Source organism: Vigna unguiculata, chromosome 1 (genome assembly GCF_037176805.1).
Source record: "Vigna unguiculata cultivar grain cowpea cultivar isolate G323 ecotype 2 chromosome 1, ASM3717680v1, whole genome shotgun sequence".
In the NCBI taxonomy this organism is placed as follows: Eukaryota; Viridiplantae; Streptophyta; class Magnoliopsida; order Fabales; family Fabaceae; genus Vigna; species Vigna unguiculata.
The window spans coordinates 46,144,758-46,166,977 of record NC_140792.1 but is presented as its reverse complement, the minus strand read 5'-3'; the positions used below and the strand labels follow the sequence as shown (position 1 = coordinate 46,166,977).

At 27.5% G+C, this 22,220-nt stretch overlaps 1 protein-coding gene across 1 annotated transcript; it reads left to right on the top strand.

Annotated features, from left to right (window-relative positions):
* Positions 1-3,799: 3,799 nt before the first annotated feature.
* Positions 3,800-5,777, top strand: LOC114173293 (uncharacterized protein At4g22758-like). Its single transcript, XM_028057585.2, has 2 exons — positions 3,800-4,391; positions 5,451-5,777. Exons 1-2 carry the CDS (start codon positions 4,121-4,123, stop codon positions 5,624-5,626), a joined length of 447 nt encoding a protein of 148 aa, XP_027913386.2. The 5' UTR covers positions 3,800-4,120; the 3' UTR covers positions 5,627-5,777.
* The last annotated feature ends 16,443 nt before the right edge of the window (positions 5,778-22,220 follow it).

The window sequence follows — 22,220 nt, the reverse complement described above, 5'->3', positions numbered from 1 at the left end:
TTTTCCTCTGTCTTTCGAGATAATTTTTTTAAGAATAAAATTGTGTTGGAGTATCTCCATATTTCAGAACGGACGATACTTACAATTTGTTGTTGTTTGTGGTATTAATATACAAACTCATTATTGAAAGGAGATGACCTTACTTCACTAATGGTTTCAATCATGTAAATTAAGACATTAAGTGATGAGAAGTTGAGTCAAACTCTCATACTCTTATTTTTGTTATTTGTTCAATGAGTTTGTCTTAACTTATTGAGTTGAACTTCATGTGTAGATCTTAAGTGATAAGAATGAATCAAGTGAAAATATTTTGGTAAGACATACTTAAAATAAGAATTTCAAAATGTTATACTTTGGATTTGATAGTAAAAGTTGAGAAGAAAAGTGAAAGAGATTTTAGACTCAACTATTTACCAACATTTAGGAGATATAAGGTTTGTTTGAGTGTTTGAATGATTTTTTGTTTTATAAATAAACATTTTCTATATAATAAAAGTTAGTAAAAATTAGCTTATCTAAAACTAAGCATCAATCTAACTATACAAAGACGTTATTATATTAGCTATTATTATTGTAGAATTTCATTTTAGAGGAACTACCTCATTTAAGAGTATTTATACATTTTCGGTCAATTACACCCTTGTTCAATCATAAATTCATGTAATTTAGTCTGGTTGAATTTTATAATATTATACTCTTACATCATAAATGAGAAAATAACATTTTAAATACATTCTCTTAATTATATGCTTTTATATTTGCATCTTAAAACTACATTTTATTAACAAACTGCCTACACAAAACTCCCACGAACCATATTAATCCACCATCTTTTATCTTTATATTTTTACGCTTATAATTTTTTGTGTCTATTCTAAATTAAATTCCAATAAAATTCAAGACAATATTATCAATATATGGTTACAAATAAATCTTACACCACAAAGTAAATTGTTCATTCTAAATTAAAAAAAAAAAACTTGTATACAAAACAATATCTGTTTATTGTAATTTTAAGTACACCATTATTGCATGTTAGAAAATATTTATTTATTACAAATATTAATTATATAAAGTAAATATTTATTCCATACATTACACCGGTAAAAGACTACATATTTTATATAATAACTGCATAATGATTACTGCTGAGTGATTAAAAAATAGCAATAATTATTGTCAACAAATATTTTAGTCCGAATTATCGATGACTTATAAAATCAGCCAAGTGTCCAATTATTCACCATAAAATACGAATGATAGTCTTTTCTCAATTGACAATAGAGGTATTAACTCTTACATAAATATTATTTTAAACTTGAATATCACTATGGTAGAATGGGACATAATAACTATTTTGAACAAAATCTGAAACTGTAAATGAAAAATATAATTAAAAAAACTTTGACAAAATAACGTTTTAACTTTTATATTACACAAGATAAATGTTTATATTATATGACTTCAAAAGAAATTTATACAATAAATACAAAATTTTAAATTCCTAAAATATATTTTAAAGTATAGTAAACAATTTATATTTTTATACAAGATGGATTTTAATTATTGATTAGCATTAGTTTCATTTAAAAATATTAAATCTCAAGCTACTTATCTTTTAACTTTTAATGTATATATTACTTTATTATATTTTTAATACATGATTTTTTATTTAAATTTAATGGGAATTATTGATAGCTACAATATCCTTTGAATCTTAATTACAAATCTAAAGTTTAAGTTATATATTGAAAATAATTATTTACTATATATGTTAATTATAATATAAAAAAGTATTCGTCTTATAAAATACACCGAAAAATACTATTTACTTTAAATCAAATATAAAATAATTAGTAACTAAAAAGCTTAAAATCTTAAATTTATTGTCACATCAGATTCTGCAAAGCAAAGAGTATTTTGCAAGAGCCAAATATCAAATCGTAGCAGCACTGTAAACTTTAAGATCTTTCTTTTCGTAACATTTTTTATTTGGGTTTCACAAAATTTTGGAAGAAGTAAAGAGAAAGCATTTTAGTGGAAATCGACAATATTTACTTTTGATCCTTCCTCGTATTGTGGTTTTATTATTTTGTTTAGTCTCTTCACAATATTCAATTTTTATTTTAGTTCTTAGATTTTTTTTTTCATTCTGAATTTGTCTGTTTAAAAGTATTTAAAAAGGACTAAAAAAATAAATAATCTGCTTGTCACAAGATAAAGAAAAACTATAAAAAATAAAATAAAACGACAAGAATCAAAATTTTAAAACGGGAAATTTTAAAAACCAACCATTCGAAAAAGGTTGGAAAGACTAAGAAAAACATAAGCCATAAAAGCAATTAAGAATTGGGTGCATTGATGTGAAGTTGAAAAGAAAAAAATAAATAATTTGGGAGGTAGATTTAGGAGGTAGAAGATGCTAAGTTTGACGAATTAGTTTATGAATGAAAAGAAAAGAAAAGAAAGAATAAAGAAAGGTTTATCGAAGACCTTACCTGCCCTTCAAAAAGAATCTCCCACCAAAGGGATATTCCACTTTTGCTTCTTCATTCCAATTATAACAATGCACAATTTAGAGCCTCAAAATCAAAGTCTTCATCTTTATCATCGATCACTTCATTCATTCACTACACCTTCAAAAGCTGCAATTCCATACCCCTTCAATTGGAACTCTCCTATTTGTGAGGAAACTCCTATAAAATTGTTCTGTAGTATCCTCTATATTATCTTTTAACGCATTCGTGTTTATAAGGATTTTCGTTGCAGAGTCATTATTAAAATCGTATGGTGTTTATTATATAATATTTTGCTTTAAATTTAAGGTTTAGTCATTCAATAGCTTTTGTAAAGGGGAGAAATTTACAGAGAAAAGAATCTTGGGATGAAACCACCTTTTTAATTATATTTTCCAATGCTTTCACGATATTTTGAATCTTTTAATAAAAAGAACTTGATTGTCTAATACAAAAGTTTTGGGATTATGTAAACCATTTTTTATTAAATCTCAAGAGTAATAAAAAGACTTAAATGCAAAATAATAAATTAGTTGCAAGTCACTTAGAAAGGGTGTTATCGGGATATTTAGATGCAAGACAATATATTATTTTTAGCATATTTATATCAACAATTTTTTTAGTTAATTTTTCCATATTTCATAGACCAAATAAAATATTTTTTCAAATTATATATATATCATAATGTAAAAATAATAAAAGTAAAATTGAATATTTTATAAATATTCTATTGAAATTAACACATTTTTCGTCATATATTCAAAACAACCTTGAATGAATTCTTCAATAAATAAAGGGATTAGTATAATGAAGTTCAGTTTTTTTTTTTTGGATTTATTGGTACCGTTCTATACTAAATATTCGCTGATATTGGTATATTAATTTTTTTAATATAGTTTAAAACATTAAAATTAATATTCATTAATATATTTTGAAAATGAAGTAAAAAAAATCAACAGAAAATCCAAAAAATTCAGTATAATGCTAATAAACTTTTGAGTCAAATAAATAATACATTTACCAATGGAAAACAAATAAAACATTTAATACAACATACTGAATACACATTGGGTAACAGTATAATTTAAAGGTGGTCCTAGGATGGAGCAAATCGAATAAAGTCAAAAGTATATATATATATATATATATATATATATATATATATATATTAATATTAATGAACGATCTAAAACAAGACGGAATAACATATTTTCTGAAAATAATTAGAGCAACTAAAGGAAATGAATTATTAATATACATAGAGAAAAAGGATATAAAGTGCTTAAACTTAGAGTTGAGGCAGAATCATGGTGACACCATAAGCTTCTGTAGTTTTCTTCTGACTCGTGGTTAATGCATTCTTCTTCAATCCTCTTTACTACTTTGCCTTGAATGTTGGGTTTGAGTTTATCTCTTTCTTTCATGCTCTGCTCCACCGCTTCATCGCGTGGCATCACACTTCACGCGTCGTCTTCTTCTTCTTCCTTCGGATCCTCCAAAACTGTGTGGTACTATCGCTGCCTGGGCCTCGACCCTTGAAAAGCTGCGATTTTTGGGGCCATTTTTCATCTGGGTGGGTGGGTGCCAAAATTTGAAGGAAGAAGATGAAGAGTGGTTTTGAGAAGATGGTGTTGCAGAAGAACAAGAAGAAGGGAAGGTACGAGGATGAGACAAGGAGGAAGAGTACTAGGTTTCTGGTTACGATTAACATAATGGGGAGTGCGGGACCCATAAGGTTTGTGGTGAACGAGAAAGAGGTTGTTTCTGCGGTCATTGAAACTGCTCTCAAATCCTATGCTCGTGAAGGGAGGCTTCCTGTTCTGGGATTTGATGCCACCAATTTCTTTCTTTACTGTGCAAATGCTGGCTTTGATGGTATTCTTCTTTCTCTTCTCTTCTTTAATCCTTTTTCAAATTCCACAAACTTTTAAAGTTGTTTAAACAAACACTTTTAGTTGCTTATTTGGATGTTATATATTCACACGAAGTTTCGTTTTAGTTTTTGCACTTGACAGCATTCACTTTTAGTTCTGATATGGATCATATATTTTCAATTACGTACATCACTTAATTCTTTTAGTTATATGATAAGGGTTAAAACAATGAAATTGAAAGATAAATCTTCAATTCATGGTTGTTCGTTAGTACAAACTTTTGGTTACAGAATAAAACTCTAAAGAAAAATAACATGAAACAAATTTAAGGAATCGAATCTAAATCTTATTTTCAAGAAATGCAATTTTATGAGTTTTGTAAGTTGTTTTTGACGTTATTCTACAATGAGGTGAAGTCAATTTCGTTTCTGATATATATATATATATATATATATATATATATATATATATATATATATATATATATATATATATATATAATAAGAGGTGTAACTCTCATTCTAATTGCAAAATAATATTGAAAACAACCACTGAGTTTTATTCCCATTTTCATTTGGTGCATGAATTTGTACTAGTATTTGTCTTTTTGTGAGCTTGGTCTCTCTGCAATATGCGAGTTATATCAGAAAGACCATTTGTAATGAAGTATGTGACTGTCATTTGCTTGGGTTCGATAATCTATTCCCTCTAATGATGTTTTCATGCCTCTCTTATCGTTTGTTCTTTTTTCCTCGGAGAATGTCTCATAATTTAATAATTAAAACCAATATGAAATCATTCAATCAGTTGTCATATCGAAAACGATTGTGTTTTAAAATTACATTTAAATTCATATCTAAATCTATCATAATTGTACGAAGTATTAAACTATGGACAGCTTTCATTATTTTAATTAGTAACTAAATGACATCACATAACACGTTTCATCCATACATGTATTGATAGAACAGTGCAACATATTATAAAGTTTGGTTGATTCTGAAAAGCTAAAAGGGTTGTTGTTGTTGTTATTTTTCGGTGCTACTTGTTTAATACATAGCCGTGAGTCCATTGGAAGCGATAGGATCTTTTGGGGTGAGGAACTTTGTGCTGTGCAAAAAACAGGTTTACTCATCAAAAACAGCTCCACAATCTGAGCTTGTATCTCAAAAGAGCAGTGGTGGATGGAAGGCATGGTTGAATAAATCATTGGGTTTAAAGATCCTAAGCCATTAAGATATAATAATAACGTTTACATCTGAAAACGTTATAAGTTTCGACTCTGTACTGCATTGTGCTTTAGCTACTACGTATAATGTTCATCTTTTGTTGTACAATCCATCGGAAACAGCTTAATATTCAATAATGTATGTTACTATTGGCTTCTTCTTTGTTAGCACACATGATTTTCTTTTTTTCCTTTACAAATTTATACCTATGGTGGTTTCTTTTCATTCAACGTTAACTGGTTTTTGATTTCTAGAAAATGGATTCTAGTACTTGAAGCCTGGTCGTTCAAAAAGTTTGAGAGTTAAAGAATTATGGTTTCTTAAATTTTTCTTCTGGGTTCTGAGAAAGTAGTAGAGAAGAATAAAATCACTTAAAAAATAATATCTAATATTATAATGAAAAGTAGTTAAAATTTAATAATAATTTTTTTTTTTTAATTTTAGTGTAAAACGTACAGTAATAGAAGTTAACCGACATGTAGGACAAAAAGGAGTTAATATAGATTTGAGTGCTTTTGAGGTTAAGGACCAAGGAAGGTTGTGTTTTGAGTTTAAGTGATTGGATTTCTTTGGAAATTTTACTCGAGTAATTAGCGACAAAAAATTGCGCCTAAAGTTAAAGATTGAAATTAAAATTTACAGAAAAATATGAAAGAGTTATTCTTCAATTTATATAGCTTTTTTTTTCAATTACGTGTGTGAGATTAAAATCTGATATTTTTATTTATATATAGAATTAAAAAAATTTATTTATAAATAATTCTTGTAAGTCAAAATGTTTCAAATAATCATTTTCTTTATAATTTTACAAACATTTAACTTCATCCTTATTCACAAAGCTAATGATACGGTTACCGATCACAATTTTGACAAAAAAAAATTCTGTATTAACTAAATTTGAATATAATTATTGATTTTAAATTAATTATAAGATGAGAATGAATATATAAATATCAATTTCTTTCTCATCTTCATTTTAAAGTACTGGAACATTGATAATTTAAAAATTTATATTACTTTTTTTATCGTAACTTTTTTTCCAATATATATTTGGTTATTTTTTTATAATTATGTAACATTTTTTTTTATAATTATGTAACGTTTATTCAATTTTTTTTTCACATTTATATAATTATAATTTACTTATCATTAAAGTTTAATCTTTTGATATATGTTTTCTTTGTTGTGTTTTCTATTTTATTTAAAAGATTATTTAATTAATATTTGAAATCCTGAATTCATGAGGAAAGGTATATCTACGGAGATGGTGATAAAATGAAAGCTTTGTATACTTTTTGATTATGTGATTATGGGGGATAAAAATGAATTTGTATTTCATGCTTTGAAATGTTATAGTAGTCAAATCTACAATCATCTTATTCTTCTACCATTGGTACTTGCACTTTAATAATATTTTTGTATTATAATTATATATATATATATATATATATATATATATATATATATATATATATATATATATATATGTTATTGCATTTTATAAAAAAATGCTAAATATTATTTTTAAGCAAACATTATGTAAAATGTTTATCATGTAATAAACAGACATAGTAGACTATACAAAATTTTCACAACACAAGATAGAGTGTATTTCATATGATAAACAATATTACACAATAGACTATAATATAATTTTCAGGTACAATCTATTGAAAATAAATATACAGCAACATGGAGTCATGTGCCATTTGGATTTTAACTAAATTAAGTTCACTTATCTTAAGTTAACTTCAATTTCAAGGCACTTTTAATTTGAATTCGAAATTAAAGATATCAACTCGAATTAAACATAATATTTAACAAAACTTAAAAGTTGATTTCGGTATTTAATCCTAATTCAAACATATATTTAAAATCACTCGAATAAAACAACATAAACATTATTATTATTATAATATTATTATTATTATTTTCTATAATTTTCTTTTTCTTTTTAATATTATCAATTATTATTATTCACGTAATATAAAATTTAGTCCCAACACTCCAACTAACTTTTAATTACTATATTAATATCTTTTATATCTTTATTCAGAATTAATAATAAGTAAAATTTACCTTAAATTTTAATTGAATTAAAAGTTAAAATATGTTATTTTATTCTTAATTTATATTTGAAATCGATTAAAAGTCCTACACTAATTATGATAAGGTTAATTCATAATATACTAGACAAATTAGTATAAATTTTACTTTTAGTTTTATAAAATTGAATTAAATTTAAGAAAATAAAAAAAATTATAATTTTCAAAGGTCAATATCTTTAGAAGATAATATTTCTTTTCTATTTCAAAATCGAGTTATATAGAAAAAATGCAAGAAATCTCAATTTTTTTGTTATAAAACAAAATAAAATAATTATATAATATTTTGAATATCTAAATTAAGAGATCGATAAAAAGGTGGGGGAACGAAAAGTACCATGTACATAAATGTTAAATACATATAGAATCTAAACCAAAAAAATCGAGTCGCTAATTACCACGTGAAATAAGATCTGAAAGGAGTTCATTGAATTATTGTTTGTTTCCCGTTGTGAAGAAGGGACGAATTGCTCAATGTATAGTTTTTACAAGAAAAATAAAAAGTGGTTTGATGATTACTGCTGAAAAAGAAATTCAATAAAATAAAATAAAATGGCTCATGATTCTAAAAACATTGTTATATTAACATTTACACATATCTCAAAACTGTTGACTTTGCTGAGACGTTCATTTGTTTAACTTTAATTTTAGTAGTGTTTGCGTAATAGTTTGGGCCAAAGGGATGGGCTGTGAGATTTTTTGTCAAATGATAAGCCCAAAGCATATTTGCTGCATGTTGGACTTGGATATGTTTTATAACGTCTTGGGTCACGTATGGTTAATTTAGGCCCATAATTTTGACTGTGCCTCACTTTTGTCCTTTATCCTCTTCCCTTTCCACATCTCTTCATCTTTCTCTTCCTCTCTGTACTCTGTCGAGTTTTCTTTTTTTAAATTTTATTACATTGCCAATATAATGAAAACAAACTTGTGTTGTATAAAAAATTTAAGTTATTTGTTTTATTAATTTTTTTTTTTAAAATATATCTTCGTTTTTACTTAAATATTTGTCCTCCTTACTAGTGAAAGTACAATATGTTATCACATAGATACATGAAATATTAGATATAAAGGTATAGTTGAATTTTAAAATTGAAGAAGTCAACGTTTCATCAACGATAATTGTAGGATATTATATGGATATTTGCATAAAAAGTGGCACTCTTCAATCTTTCTCATTCTATTGTCAAACATTGAAACTAGAGAAAAACTCATATCACGTTTGTGGTTACGTGTGAATGAATATTTTTAAGATGTTTGTTTTAAAAAAATGGTTAAAGCCCTTGTTTAAAAATGTAAAATACAAATAAGCATGTTTTAAGATATAAAATGGAGAAACATATACTCTACATCAGATAAAACATGTGAAGCAACATTTATAATTAGATAAAATACTATATTGATGACTATAAATAGTATTTAATTTGATTTTTCATTTTATCCTATTATTAGAGTAAATTGTCAAATGGACATATTGTTATGTGTTGGTGGAAAGTATCATTTTATTTTCTAAATGCTTGAAAAGAAAGAGGAAAACTTACTAGAGATGGAATTATTTAATAATTTGGGAAAAAAAGTTAACATAATAAGTAAAACATTTTTCATAATTTAAGCAATAAACCATATAGTAAATCTTTCCTATTTTTTAAAATGTTATACCACAAATTATTATGTGGTGAAAAATAATGGTTATAAGTGTTTTCTTTTACTAATAATACAAAATTTTAAGATTTCTTTTATAAATTTTGTTTCAATCATTCAAGTTAATTGAAAAAATTTGTTTAAAATTTGAAAATTTGGTCATACTTTATATAAAATTAGACTCTTCTATTTGAATACTTTTGTGATAATGAACTTAAATTTGTTTCAAATACATTTTTTTTATTTATTAAAATTTTCTATTTTTATTTCAATTTAATTTTAATTTGCATTTAAAAAAATACAAATTATTATCTAAATATGTTAATATACAACTAAAATTGTTCTATCATATTAATCAAATTTATTGTAAACCTAACTTTTACATTTTACTCAATTTCCTTTGGTTAGAAAATCCATATTTTTTCATTCGCTTTCTTTCTTTCTTTTTTTCCCTCAAACTCACTTTCTAGTTTAGAATGATATTAAACTTTTGTGTAGTTTAATTCAAACTTCATTAATATCGAAGGTTTCCAATAATCCTTTAAAAGACTGGTGAAGTTATATAATGAAAGTGAAAAATGAAACGGGGTTTAGAAAGAAGATAGGGGCGTAAGTGGGAGGTGGTCCTGTTCCTAAGTGACTGTTCTTTAGACTTGAACATAGTGCATTTATTATGAAAACAACTATTCTACGACACAGATGGGGGTATAAAAGAACACAGCATCAACCTAGGCTCCACAATAACTTGTTACCAAACAACTTTTTCGCTGGATATTGTTTCAATCTCAAACATGAATTCAAGTGAAAATATCAGCATCCACTACCACTGAATTAACATCTTACATCACCACCACAAACCAAAACTTAACCATCTTTTCAAATAAAATTTCCGTCCAAAATAGACTCTTCAAAATAATTGTTAAATCTTAAATACATTTCAACATGTGAAAACCCTAACTTGTATGTCAACGAGGAATTTAACAATTCAAAAATAAAAAATTGAAATATTTAGTAATTAAATTAATTGTAATTGAATTTTTTTTCCTTTTTTAAATAATTAGTTTGGATGAAGTAACTGAAATATTTTAAATTTTAATGTTCTTGTTTAGATAAATAATTTAATTTCTATTTTATGGTGGACAAAACTCTATATTTGAGTCTAACTTAACTTAGCTTGACCTTCGGCTCGAATTGACCCAACTTGACCTTCGTCTTGGGTTGGCCCAACTTGATCTTTGGTTCGGCTCGACTCGACTCATACTTTGCCTTGGGCTTGTTTGGGTCAACCTTCGGATCAGGCTAGCTCGGGTCGACCTTTGAGTCGATTCGATCCAACTTGAGCTTTGGTCCGACCCGACCGATTCGACATTTGGCTTAACCCGACCTAACCCAACCTAATCAGACTTGATCTTTGATCCGAACTGGCTCAGATCGACCTTCGATTTGAACCGGCTTAGCTCGACCTTTGGCCTGACCCAACCCTACTCAACCTTCGCCCTGATTTGTCTTGACTTTCGACCCGACCTGGTTTTACATTTCGTCCAGCCCAACTGGCCTCAACTTTCGGCCCAACTCATGAGCTTGACTTTTGACCTGTCTCAACCTTGGACCTGTAGACTTTTTTTTTTTTGCTAACTAATAAGTAATTTCACAACATGTGAAATTTCAATTTTTTTCTTTTTTTAATAAATTTCAAATTTTACCATTTTAGTTATTTAAAATACTTTCTTAAAATTTCTCAAATTCAATTTTTTTTTAATTTTTCCATCTAAACATATAATTTTCTTAGAAAATTTTCAAATTTTTAAAATAAATTAATTACTAAATTGTCTCATTCAAACATACAACGAAATGCTATCAAATTATCTAAATAAAGTATTACTCTATTGAATTATCTCATTAAACACACCGCAAATGTAAATTCAACACAATTAATTTGGAATGACATGTTGTTTAAGTTATTTGGGTGAAATCATAATTCCAAAATTTTGATAAACACATAAACAACATTCTCTTGTGTTTTTCAAATCCAATTGATATAAATTATAAGACATAGAGAGGATATAAAATTGTCACATCAACTTATCCCAAAACCATGTACTTGCTTATCTTATTATTTGATTTGAAATGGTATTTGCTGATTTTGTTGAAAAAAGAAATATAGACGGTTCCTACTATAGTGAAAACTACTAAATGAATTTGAAGAGAAAAAGAAAAAATGTTTAGTTGGGAAGAATAAAAGGGAAAGTTAAATATTAAATTAATGTTGGTGAGTTGTGATAAAAGGTAAAGAAACAGCATAGGTGCTTAGAATATAGAATAAAAAATAAAGTACAAAATGGGCATCCAAAGGATAGAAGGTCAAATCAAGAATTTGAAATGGAAGGGTCAGCTTTTGACACTTATATCAAACAATATCTTTTAAACTATTCTTAATTCATGGGATTCATCGATGCAGATATCGTAAACCATAGCCAACGCTAATTTCATATTCTATTCACATTCAGCTCAAATGCAACCATCACCAAAATATTTAATATATAACTTTCTTTTCGATCCTATTCATACCATACATATCAACAAAAAAATACGACAAAAATTTACTAGTAAATAAGAGAATAATTATCTGTTTATATATATTAATTAGAGAACGAATAATCAAATAATACTACTAATAATTAAAATATGAATTATTAGAACAATAATAATACTAAAATAAATATATATATATATATATATATATATATATATATATATATATATATATATATATATATATATATATATCAAAGGATACTTATTAGATCCAACAATTCCTATAACAATAAGAGATGAAAAGTGAATGAAGAATCAGTAGAAATATCTTGAATTGAGACATGCAAAGCGCTATTCTCAAAGGAGAAACGCTCCTATTGCAGGGGACAAAACAAAGTCATATATGTTTTTCTTACAAGATACAACAACTCGTCAGATCAATCGAGTACATCAAGGACTTTATGAAGACTACTATTTTAAAAGACAATATGGGGAAGAAGACAAAACACTTTTATAATGAGTTCCAATGTTGTTATGTTTATTTCATACAACGTACTTATAGGTACTCATAAATACTAGAGAGACTTAAGAGTGAAGTATATTAAGTCTGATTAAATAAAATTATAGTCGTTAACCATATAGAATATTTATCGATAAAAATTAAAAGTCCATAAAAATATTAGTAATAATAGGATAACATTTTAATTATATATTTTTTAAATTATATTAAATATTTCCAACAATCCTCACATAATTTAAAAAATAAAATAAAACAAAAATATATCATCTTTTAAAACAAAATATTGTAGTTCAACGTAAAGAACCTTCCAGATTTTAGTCTTATACCTAGTTCTTATAAACTTCCACCCGAGAAAATGAAGAGTCTTAATTGTCTTGAGCTACATCTCATGTGACCGGATTTTAGTAAATAACACAAACAATATTGATGTTCATTTTAGGTTCTAATCAATGGTTGCACGTTACGGCCTTGTGCATGTATCTTATTTCATGAGTGTCACTTAGAGACTTGTCCATGTCTCACAATGGCGACCCCACCATCACACTCACTAGGTAAACCTTCAAAGGGTGATTTGTGACTTACACCCTTACAATAATTGTCATTGGGTTAATTAAGAGATATTGATAAGTTAAGTATAATAATGCACATACCTCAACCTTATTATTGTCACAATTTATAATACACATTGCCATAGGAATGAGAGATAACATTTATTCATATTATTTGGTGTACTTAAGTCAACAATAACTTTGTTGTTACCCATTAAACTCCGTTCCATAGGATTGTCATTCATGTGGAGTTGGAAGTCCATTGTTGCAACTAATTTATAGGCTTTAGTCGCATCCCCCTTGACCATGTTGATAGATCAACTTTTTGATAAGTAGATGAGTAATTAAGTTTCTAATGAATAATCAAATAATACTACTAATAATAAAAATATGAATAATATAATAGTAATTATGAAAGCAATAGTAATACCGAAACATATATATGAATCAAAGAATATTAATTAAACCCAACCATTCTTATAAGAATAAGAGATAAAATGTAAATGAGGAAAGAAGTATAAATATCTTAGGTTGAGACACATAAAGTGTTTTCCTTAGAGAGAAAATGCCCCTACTGCACAAGGCAAAACAAAATCATATGCGCTTCTCTCCCAAGATACAAATTTGTCAAATCAATCGAGTGCAATGAAGGATCTCTGAATCTTATGAGAACACAACTATTTTAAAAGATAATATAGAGAAGAAAACAAAACACATATATATGAGCTCCGGTGTTTGTTATGTTTATTCTCATACAAATAGAGAGTATTTATAGATATTAGAGAGAAACTTAATACTCAATTGTAATAAGTCTGATTAAATAAAATATTAATTTGTAATAAAATTATAATTGTTAACCATAAATGACATTTACCCATAAAATTAAAAGTTCATAAAAATATTAGTAAGCGTATGATAATCACTACATAAAAAATGACTAAAAATGACTTTAGACAACACTAAATGAGACCATATGTATAAAAGTTTTGTCTAAACATAGTAAGACAATACTTTATATAAAATGTTGCTTAAAAACTATCGTAAACAACATTTATATAAATGTTGCTTGTAAAAAGTTTGGGTTAATCCATAAAATTTGGTCTAAAATACACTAAAAATTAAAGTTTTTAGATTAGAAATATTTCTTTCCTCTTATTTTGACTGAAAACGCAAAACTCAGTTTCAAAAACGCAAAAATTTGAATTTCTTTTTTAGACTAAAAAATGCTTAGAGATCGAGATCACAGTGTTGAAAATGTGAAGTTTTGAAAAACACGTACATCAAATCATTGCCTGTTATGAGGATTTTAAGCAAAGATTTTAAAACTTTTGTCGTATTGAAAACTGTGACCTATTACCTACAACTACGCCCACCTAAACCACACCTAAAAAATTGTTGTCTAAAATTTAGCTCACGAATTTTATAATTGAAGTCATAATTTTGTGTTATTGCCTAAAGTGATTTTTGTTGTAGTTAATATTTTAATTATATATTTTAATTATATTAAATATTTTCATCAAATGCACACCCGTAAATAATAGCATAAATAAAATATAAAAAGCACACAAAAAATCTAATATAGTTCGACACATTTATGGTTACATACGAATATTCAAAGTATTATTACTAATATATTGATTTTTCTAACAATAATTAATAACCTTCTCACACAAATTTTTGTAGACAAAATTGCAAACCCTTCTCATACAATTTTTTGTGTACAAATTTGTAAATCTTTCAATGACATACAACTATCCAAACCTCCTATACATCTTATAAACTTGATGAATTATGGTGGAAACTCTAAAAATGACTCTTTATTTTTACAACACTTTTTTGTTTTTTTTTTTTTTCATATTACTTGATATAGAACTTTGATAAATATTCATTTGAAAACCATCAATCATATATCAAAATATTATCGCTCGAGCTAGCTTCTCAATATGAATCAGGTAACATTCATTACAATTGGGTAATATTTTAATTGCTTGAGGTTATGCAACCTCCTAAAGTTCAATAAAATCATATAGCAACAAAAAAACTTTTTTTTTCTCATCAATTAATTTATCTTTAGAGTTTTCCAAATACTACATTATTTTCTCCAATGTAAAAACATGGAAGTTTTTACGAAAATAAATATAAAGGACTAAATTGATTTAAAATTTTAAAAATGACTTAATTTTAATTTTTAGGATAATAATATATTTAACCCTTAAAATAATATGACAAGAATTATTACAAAAAAATTATTAAACTAAGACTTTTTTAAATCTTGAAATTTAAGTTTTATGATGATTCAACCTATAAAGTTAACAAAGTTAAATTTATGATTAAGTATGTTTTTAGTCCCTGAACTTTAACTCAAAATTGGAATTCGTCCATGTCCGAAACTTCAATATATTTTGGTCCCTAAACTTTAATATATTTTGGTCCCTAAACTTTAAAAGTAAATGAATATAGTTCTTTTAATTCAATTACGTTAACTTTGTTTTAGGTGTCGAACGCATTTCTCAATAGATATTGAACCAGGAATGTGTCAAACATTGTAAACAACTTCAATACTAATATGAAAAGCGTTCGACACGTAAAAAAAGTTAACATAATTGGGTTAAACTAACTATATTCATTCATTTCTAAAGTTTAGGGACCAAATATATTAAAATTTCAGACATGGACAAATTCTAATTTTGGATAAAAATTCAAGGACTAAAAACCTACTTAACCCTTAAAACAAACACTAAAACCAAACAATTACAGAGATCTAAATATAAATTTTCTAGATACAACAACTACAACCTGGTCTTTATAAAAATTTTAAAAAAGACAGACAAACTAATTGTGAAATTTGAAAGCTGGGGACTAAAAGGAAAAATTCGGGGAAACATAAATATTGAAATGGTTAACTAAATTAAGATTTCCAAAAAAAAAATTATCTAAAACAATTTTATTAGACTGAAATATAAAATTGTGTATTAGAAAAAACTGTATAATTTATAAAAGTGAACGAAAAAGAAGGAGAAATATTACTGGGTTTTGTTTTGTTCAGTCCTAAATTAATGGTGAAAGAAAGAGATTAATTGGATGATGGAAAAGTTGTGTGGGTGGTGGAGGAGGTGTATGAGCTTGACAATTGGCCTGGAAAGCAAAAGGGTTTCGTTCTTGCTTGCTTTTTGATATATTATTCATTCAAAAGAGGAGCTTTTTGAGTGGAACAGTGGAGAATATGTGATGAGTGATTTACTGCTACTCATAGGAAAAGGGAAAACTAAGAAGTGGTTGGTTGGAAAAGGGGTTTGTGCACTTCAAAGTGGGGATGCAAAACAACCTTTTTCATGGTTGGAGGGCCCCCATGTTTTTTTCAGGGTAGAAAAAACTAGTGCTTCATGATGGAGCTTGTCACAGTGAAGTGAACCCCTAGTCCATTTCAAGAACCCTACACCATAAAATTTGTTTGCTCACACTTGTTTTCATTGATTCTGACCCTAAGGTCAAAATTATTCTGCTTTTCACTTAACAACACCATTAATTATATCATTAATCATCATTCTAATTTCTTCCTGCCATACCTTTGGTGCAATGTTTATCCACCACCACCGGTCTTGTTAACATACACCTCTGCTACCTACATATCTATCTATATGGACCACATCCATTCATACTTATCTTCAAAACATCGTACAAATTAACATCCATTCACCCATATGCAAATCTCACCATCCATATATAATTCACATCACGTGACTATTTTCTTTTAATTTTTTTACACCGTAGTTCGATTTGTTTTTAATTATCGAAATATTATTTGTCTTGAAGTTTATGTTTTTATCTTTTAGAGACATCTCGAAGAGTTGAAAAAAAAATTTCAACTTCAATTCTTAATCAATGTGCAATAATTGGTTATATCGAAAAATTGAAGAGATACAATATCAATAATAATTTTATGAATCTTCATTCATGAGCTCAATCTACAGATAAGAGATTAACACCACTTTTAATCAAAAATCTTTAAAACGCTCAATACTATACGGTGTCCACATTGATTATATGGTGTTCAACATTTTTATTTTTACTCAATATAAAACTTAGACTCACATTTGAATTTGTAACAATTTTTTATTTTTTAGATGGATGGTCAAAATGTAATGAAAGGAGAAACATATATTGAGTTTGGTACAAGTACTTGGAATTGAAGATTTTGAGAATAAAATCCTGCGTTGCTTTGCTTGCTTGTTCGTGTAAGCAATAATTTTGACAAGGAAATGTTTTGTTGATATGATTATTAAGGGCATCAGCTAGTGCTTTTATTTTGGCTTAGCTTAGAATGGGAAAGGGAGTTGAAACCAACCTCGAATGTAGTTGACAAAGATTGCATTGCATCATTAATGTTGATTGGGATGCATGCTCGGTCCTTTAATATAGTTTTTTTCCCTTTACTAGGTTGTTAGTTTCTATATATCCCCATATACACAAGTACAATTATCGCATAGAACCAATAAAGGGTACTCATTATAAGCCACCCCCTCCTCCATGTAGTACCATTTAGAGGAACAAAACAAATCATAGAAAAAGAACAATCTGTTATGAAATAAAGTGAATAACATAGAGAATGACGACAGATAATAGAGAAGAGAAAAAACAAGAGAGAATAGAGAATGAGAGAATAGGGAGCAACTCATATGTCTATTATTATTGATATGAAGAGTCCTATTTATAGATACAATATGTAATTCATAAAGGAAATAAATCAACTTAGTTAATACAAATATTTACCATAAAGAGTAATGAATCATATGAGTAAATGTATCAAATCAATGGACAATCATTAATTCATAACACTCCCCCTTGAGTGTCCATTGATAAAGAATGTGCCTCGTTAAAACCTTACTAGGAAAAATCCATTGGGATAAAAAACCTAGTGAAGGAAAAAGAGTACAACATTATGTATTCTTTAATACAATATTGTTCATCACATATTCTATTCCTCCCCCTAATGTAAACTTACATAATTAAGGTGACAGAGTCCGAATTTGTGAGTCATTTGCTCAAAAGTTTTTCTTGGCAAAAACTTTACAAATAGACTTGTCATATTTTCAGATGAATGAATTTTTGGATATCTATATCATCCTTTCAATTGAACAATACACTATTGTCTTTATATATGGTTGTTGATTCCATCTTTCTCGGGGATAGTCACAAGTTTCTTGCACATGTTGAATTATAAACCTTAACCAAACATATTCACAACTTTCCTCGTAATTTTGTATGATTAGACAATGTTGCTACTATGGTTTGTTTAATATACCTTCATGAAACCATTGTGCTATGAACAAACATCTTGTTTGTGATCAACCATTGTGACATTGTAAGAATATGTAAAATAACATGCATATCCATAACCCATTGGTCTGAATCTGAATCATTTGGATGGAATAAGCTCATATTCGTAGTACCCTTAAAGTAACGAAGTATATATTTTACTCCAAACCATTTTCTTCTTGTAGTTGAAGAACTATATCTTGCTTAACAAATTTATAGCAAATGCAATATTAGATCGAGTATAATTCGCAAGATACATTAGTCTTTCTATGACACTAAGATATGGTGCTTCTAGACCAAGAAGATCTTCATCATTTTCTTGAGGTCTAAGAAGAGTCTTTATCAACATCTAACGACCTCACAACTATTGGAGTGCATAATGGACATGACTTGTCCATTTAGAACATTTTAAGCACCTTAGTCATATAAGCCTCTTGATGTATAAAAATACTTTTATTTAAATACTCAATTTCTAATTTCAAACAAGACTTTGCCCTTCAAAGATCATTCATCTCAAATTCTTTCAATTGCCTTGTGAGCTCATTAGTAGTTTCAACGATGTTTATGTCATTTACATAAACAATAATTATGAAAAAATGATTTTCTAATATTTTCATATAAATACAAGGACAAAAAGGATCATTTCCATATCCTTATTTTAATAAGAACTAATAAGATGGTTATACCACACACATCCTTGCTTTAATCAATAAAAGAGCATGTTCAATTTTATTGAATAACCCTTTTTAGAATTTGTCTTGTTGGGCAAATAAAATCCTTCAGGGATTTTCATATAAATATGATTCTCAAAAGAACCGTACGAATAGGTTGTAACATCATCCATTAGATGTAAATGCAAACCTTATTGTGCAACTAGGATAATCGAATATTGCAATGTTGTTGCATCCAATACTAGTGAACATGTTTTTTCACTAATCAATACAAGGTTTTGTGAATAACCTTGAGCAACCAATTATGCTTTGTATCTAACAATTTCATCATTTTTAATTTGATTTTTGCGCAAAAATCCATATGTACCCAATGGGTTTCACAACTTCAGGAGTGCGAACTATACGTCCAAAAACCTTTCGTTTAGCAAACAAATATAATTATGCTTCTTTGCATATTTTCATTTTGGCCAATCTTTTCTTTGCCGACAATCTTCAATGATCATTGCTTATTGATCCTCATTGTCATTCATAGCATTCATCGCTATGTTATAAGTAAAAGTTTCGTCAATGTTAACTTCATTTTGGTTCCATATTATATGATTCATGACATAATTTATTGAGATCTCATCATTTTCAACCATTTCAGGTACCTGAGGTTCTTCTGGAACCGAACCATTAATTATGTCAAATGAATCTTTTGGGATTTCAACCTTTTCGATTAGGTTATTTTGCATATTAGCCCCCTTTCTCATTCAAGAGTTTTTATCTTTGGAACCAATAGGTCTACCACGCTTCAAACGTGTTCATATGAGTTTTTCAATCCTTTTTTTTTCGCATCATAATAAATGATCATGTCAAACAAGGCAATCATTTTGATTTGTAAACTTCTGGTTTACCATGACATGCATTTAAATTGTACTAATAAACTTGTAGTACAAACTATAAGAGAATGTTGATAATTTCTCCAATACTCTTTCTTTTTCAACTCAATCATAGAGATATAAAGATATTTCATATCTTTTTCATTGTTTGTCTCAATATAATATCCATTCAGACAAATATCATTGAAACTTAATAAGTTTCTATTCAACTTCTTGGTAGAAGTATAGTAGCTCTTTTAGAGTCTTCAAATATATTTGTAGTACTATAAATAATACTAACATCGATGTCTCACATTATCAAACAAGAGAAAAATTTATTACTCTTGAGAATTGTATAAGTTGTTGCACTATCAATAAGACGCATATCTTTTGGTACTAGTGCAAAACATTCGTTTTTCATATAAACGTAAATATCAATATGAGATTTTTTTTTTCAACACTCTCATAATCAATTAGGTGATCAATGCTTTCATTTGCTTTAGCAAAGAAAATAACAATATTAAGATGAGTAGCATCCATATGGCCATAATCAGAATCACCATCTTCATAAGCAAAGTGTGTTTCTATGTTCTTCTCATTATTTGTAAGATGCTCTGGTGTACAATAAGTACAATTCAAATGGCCTTTACCATCGTAATGATAATATATACCTTCATCTTTTTGTCAATATTTTCACATTTTCCTTTTCCTTTTATCAAAAGCTCATTGCTTTGTTCAGCCATACAAAGGCATGAAAGAAATTCATAATATTGATTGCTGCATTCACTTCTGGGAATGGAGCATATTAGGCGGATCTCATGATTTTTCATCAAAAGCTTTATTGCTTTGTCCAGCCAGCCATACATAGGCATGAAATAAATTCACAATATTTGTGAAATCTCTTTTCACAATATTTTTGTCATTGCTTAGATGCTTTATTTCTTTATTTAATGGTATCCCAATATCCATTGCATCTAAATATATTTCAACAGTTAAAATCCAATATAAGGAATTCTTCCTATCAAGGGTCACAAATCCAAATTTTGCAACATTTCGTGTGTTTAGAACTAGCACATAAAATAATTATATTAATAATAATAATAATAATCACCGTCAAAATAAAAATAAAAATAATAAGACGAAGATGAAAATTGATAAAGTTAAATAATTCTTATCACAAGAGGAAGAATATAAGGTAAAATTATAATTTGAGAAAGGATTAGAAAGAGCCTGGATTGAGACACGCATAACACTGTCGTTATAGAGAAAAAGCTTTCACTAGTCCTCAATTGGTTGGAGCATCGTGCTGATAACGTGTTATGAAATAAAGTGAATAACATAGAGAATGACGACAGATAATAGAGAAGAGAAAAAACAAGAGAGAATAGAGAATGAGAGAATAGGGAGCAACTCATATGTCTATTATTATTGATATGAAGAGTCCTATTTATAGATACAATATGTAATTCATAAAGGAAATAAATCAACTTAGTTAATACAAATATTTACCATAAAGAGTAATGAATCATATGAGTAAATGTATCAAATCAATGGACAATCATTAATTCATAACACAATCATATTTTTATGCAAACCTACTAAACACACACCACATCGTGCTTTTCTTTCTAGTTTTAACACATTCTCAAGGAAGGATTATCCGGTCTCAATCTTACGTACTAACTAACCCTCACGCCAAATTGTTTAGCTTAGGCACAAGTTTCAAATTTTCCAACAAATAATTTACTACTTTTGCATAACTAAATTATATATTATCATTCTCTTTCACTATATTTGCAATTAACGTAAAGTGTTCGTGGCATTAAACGTTTAGTTAAATATATTTATCGAAATAGAGTGTTAGAATTTGCAAGAAAAGAAAGTTGGGGAGGGTAATGGAGTTGAGGAAATAGAATAGAAGTTTTGAGTAATGTTTGGTTTAAACTTAAAAGCTTGATTAGATTAGGTGTGGTGTAGCTAGTGTAAAAGTTAAGTGTGATTAAATAATATAGGGTAGAGGATAAACATGGACCAACCTTGAACCTTCCCTCTTCTTAATGTCAATCACTATCAATTCCCTTGCTTCATGGCAACAACCCTCACTTCTCTTACACCCAAATTAAATGATGATGACAGAGCCAAACAAAAATGGCTAAAGAAGATGTGCCATATTCAAATTATGAGAGTGTAGGTGGTGTGTTCTTTCAATCTTTCATAAACCAAACATTTTTTTTTTTTTACTTTTACAAAAGCTACAACAATGACATCTTGGAGTGGTGTTCAAATCTCTCATTTCATTGAACCACCATCACCTTAGTTCTGCAAAATAATTATTATTATCTTGCAAAAAAAAGTAGTTACGTCATAAACCCACGCTCGTCAACTTTTATGTATTAAAATTTCAT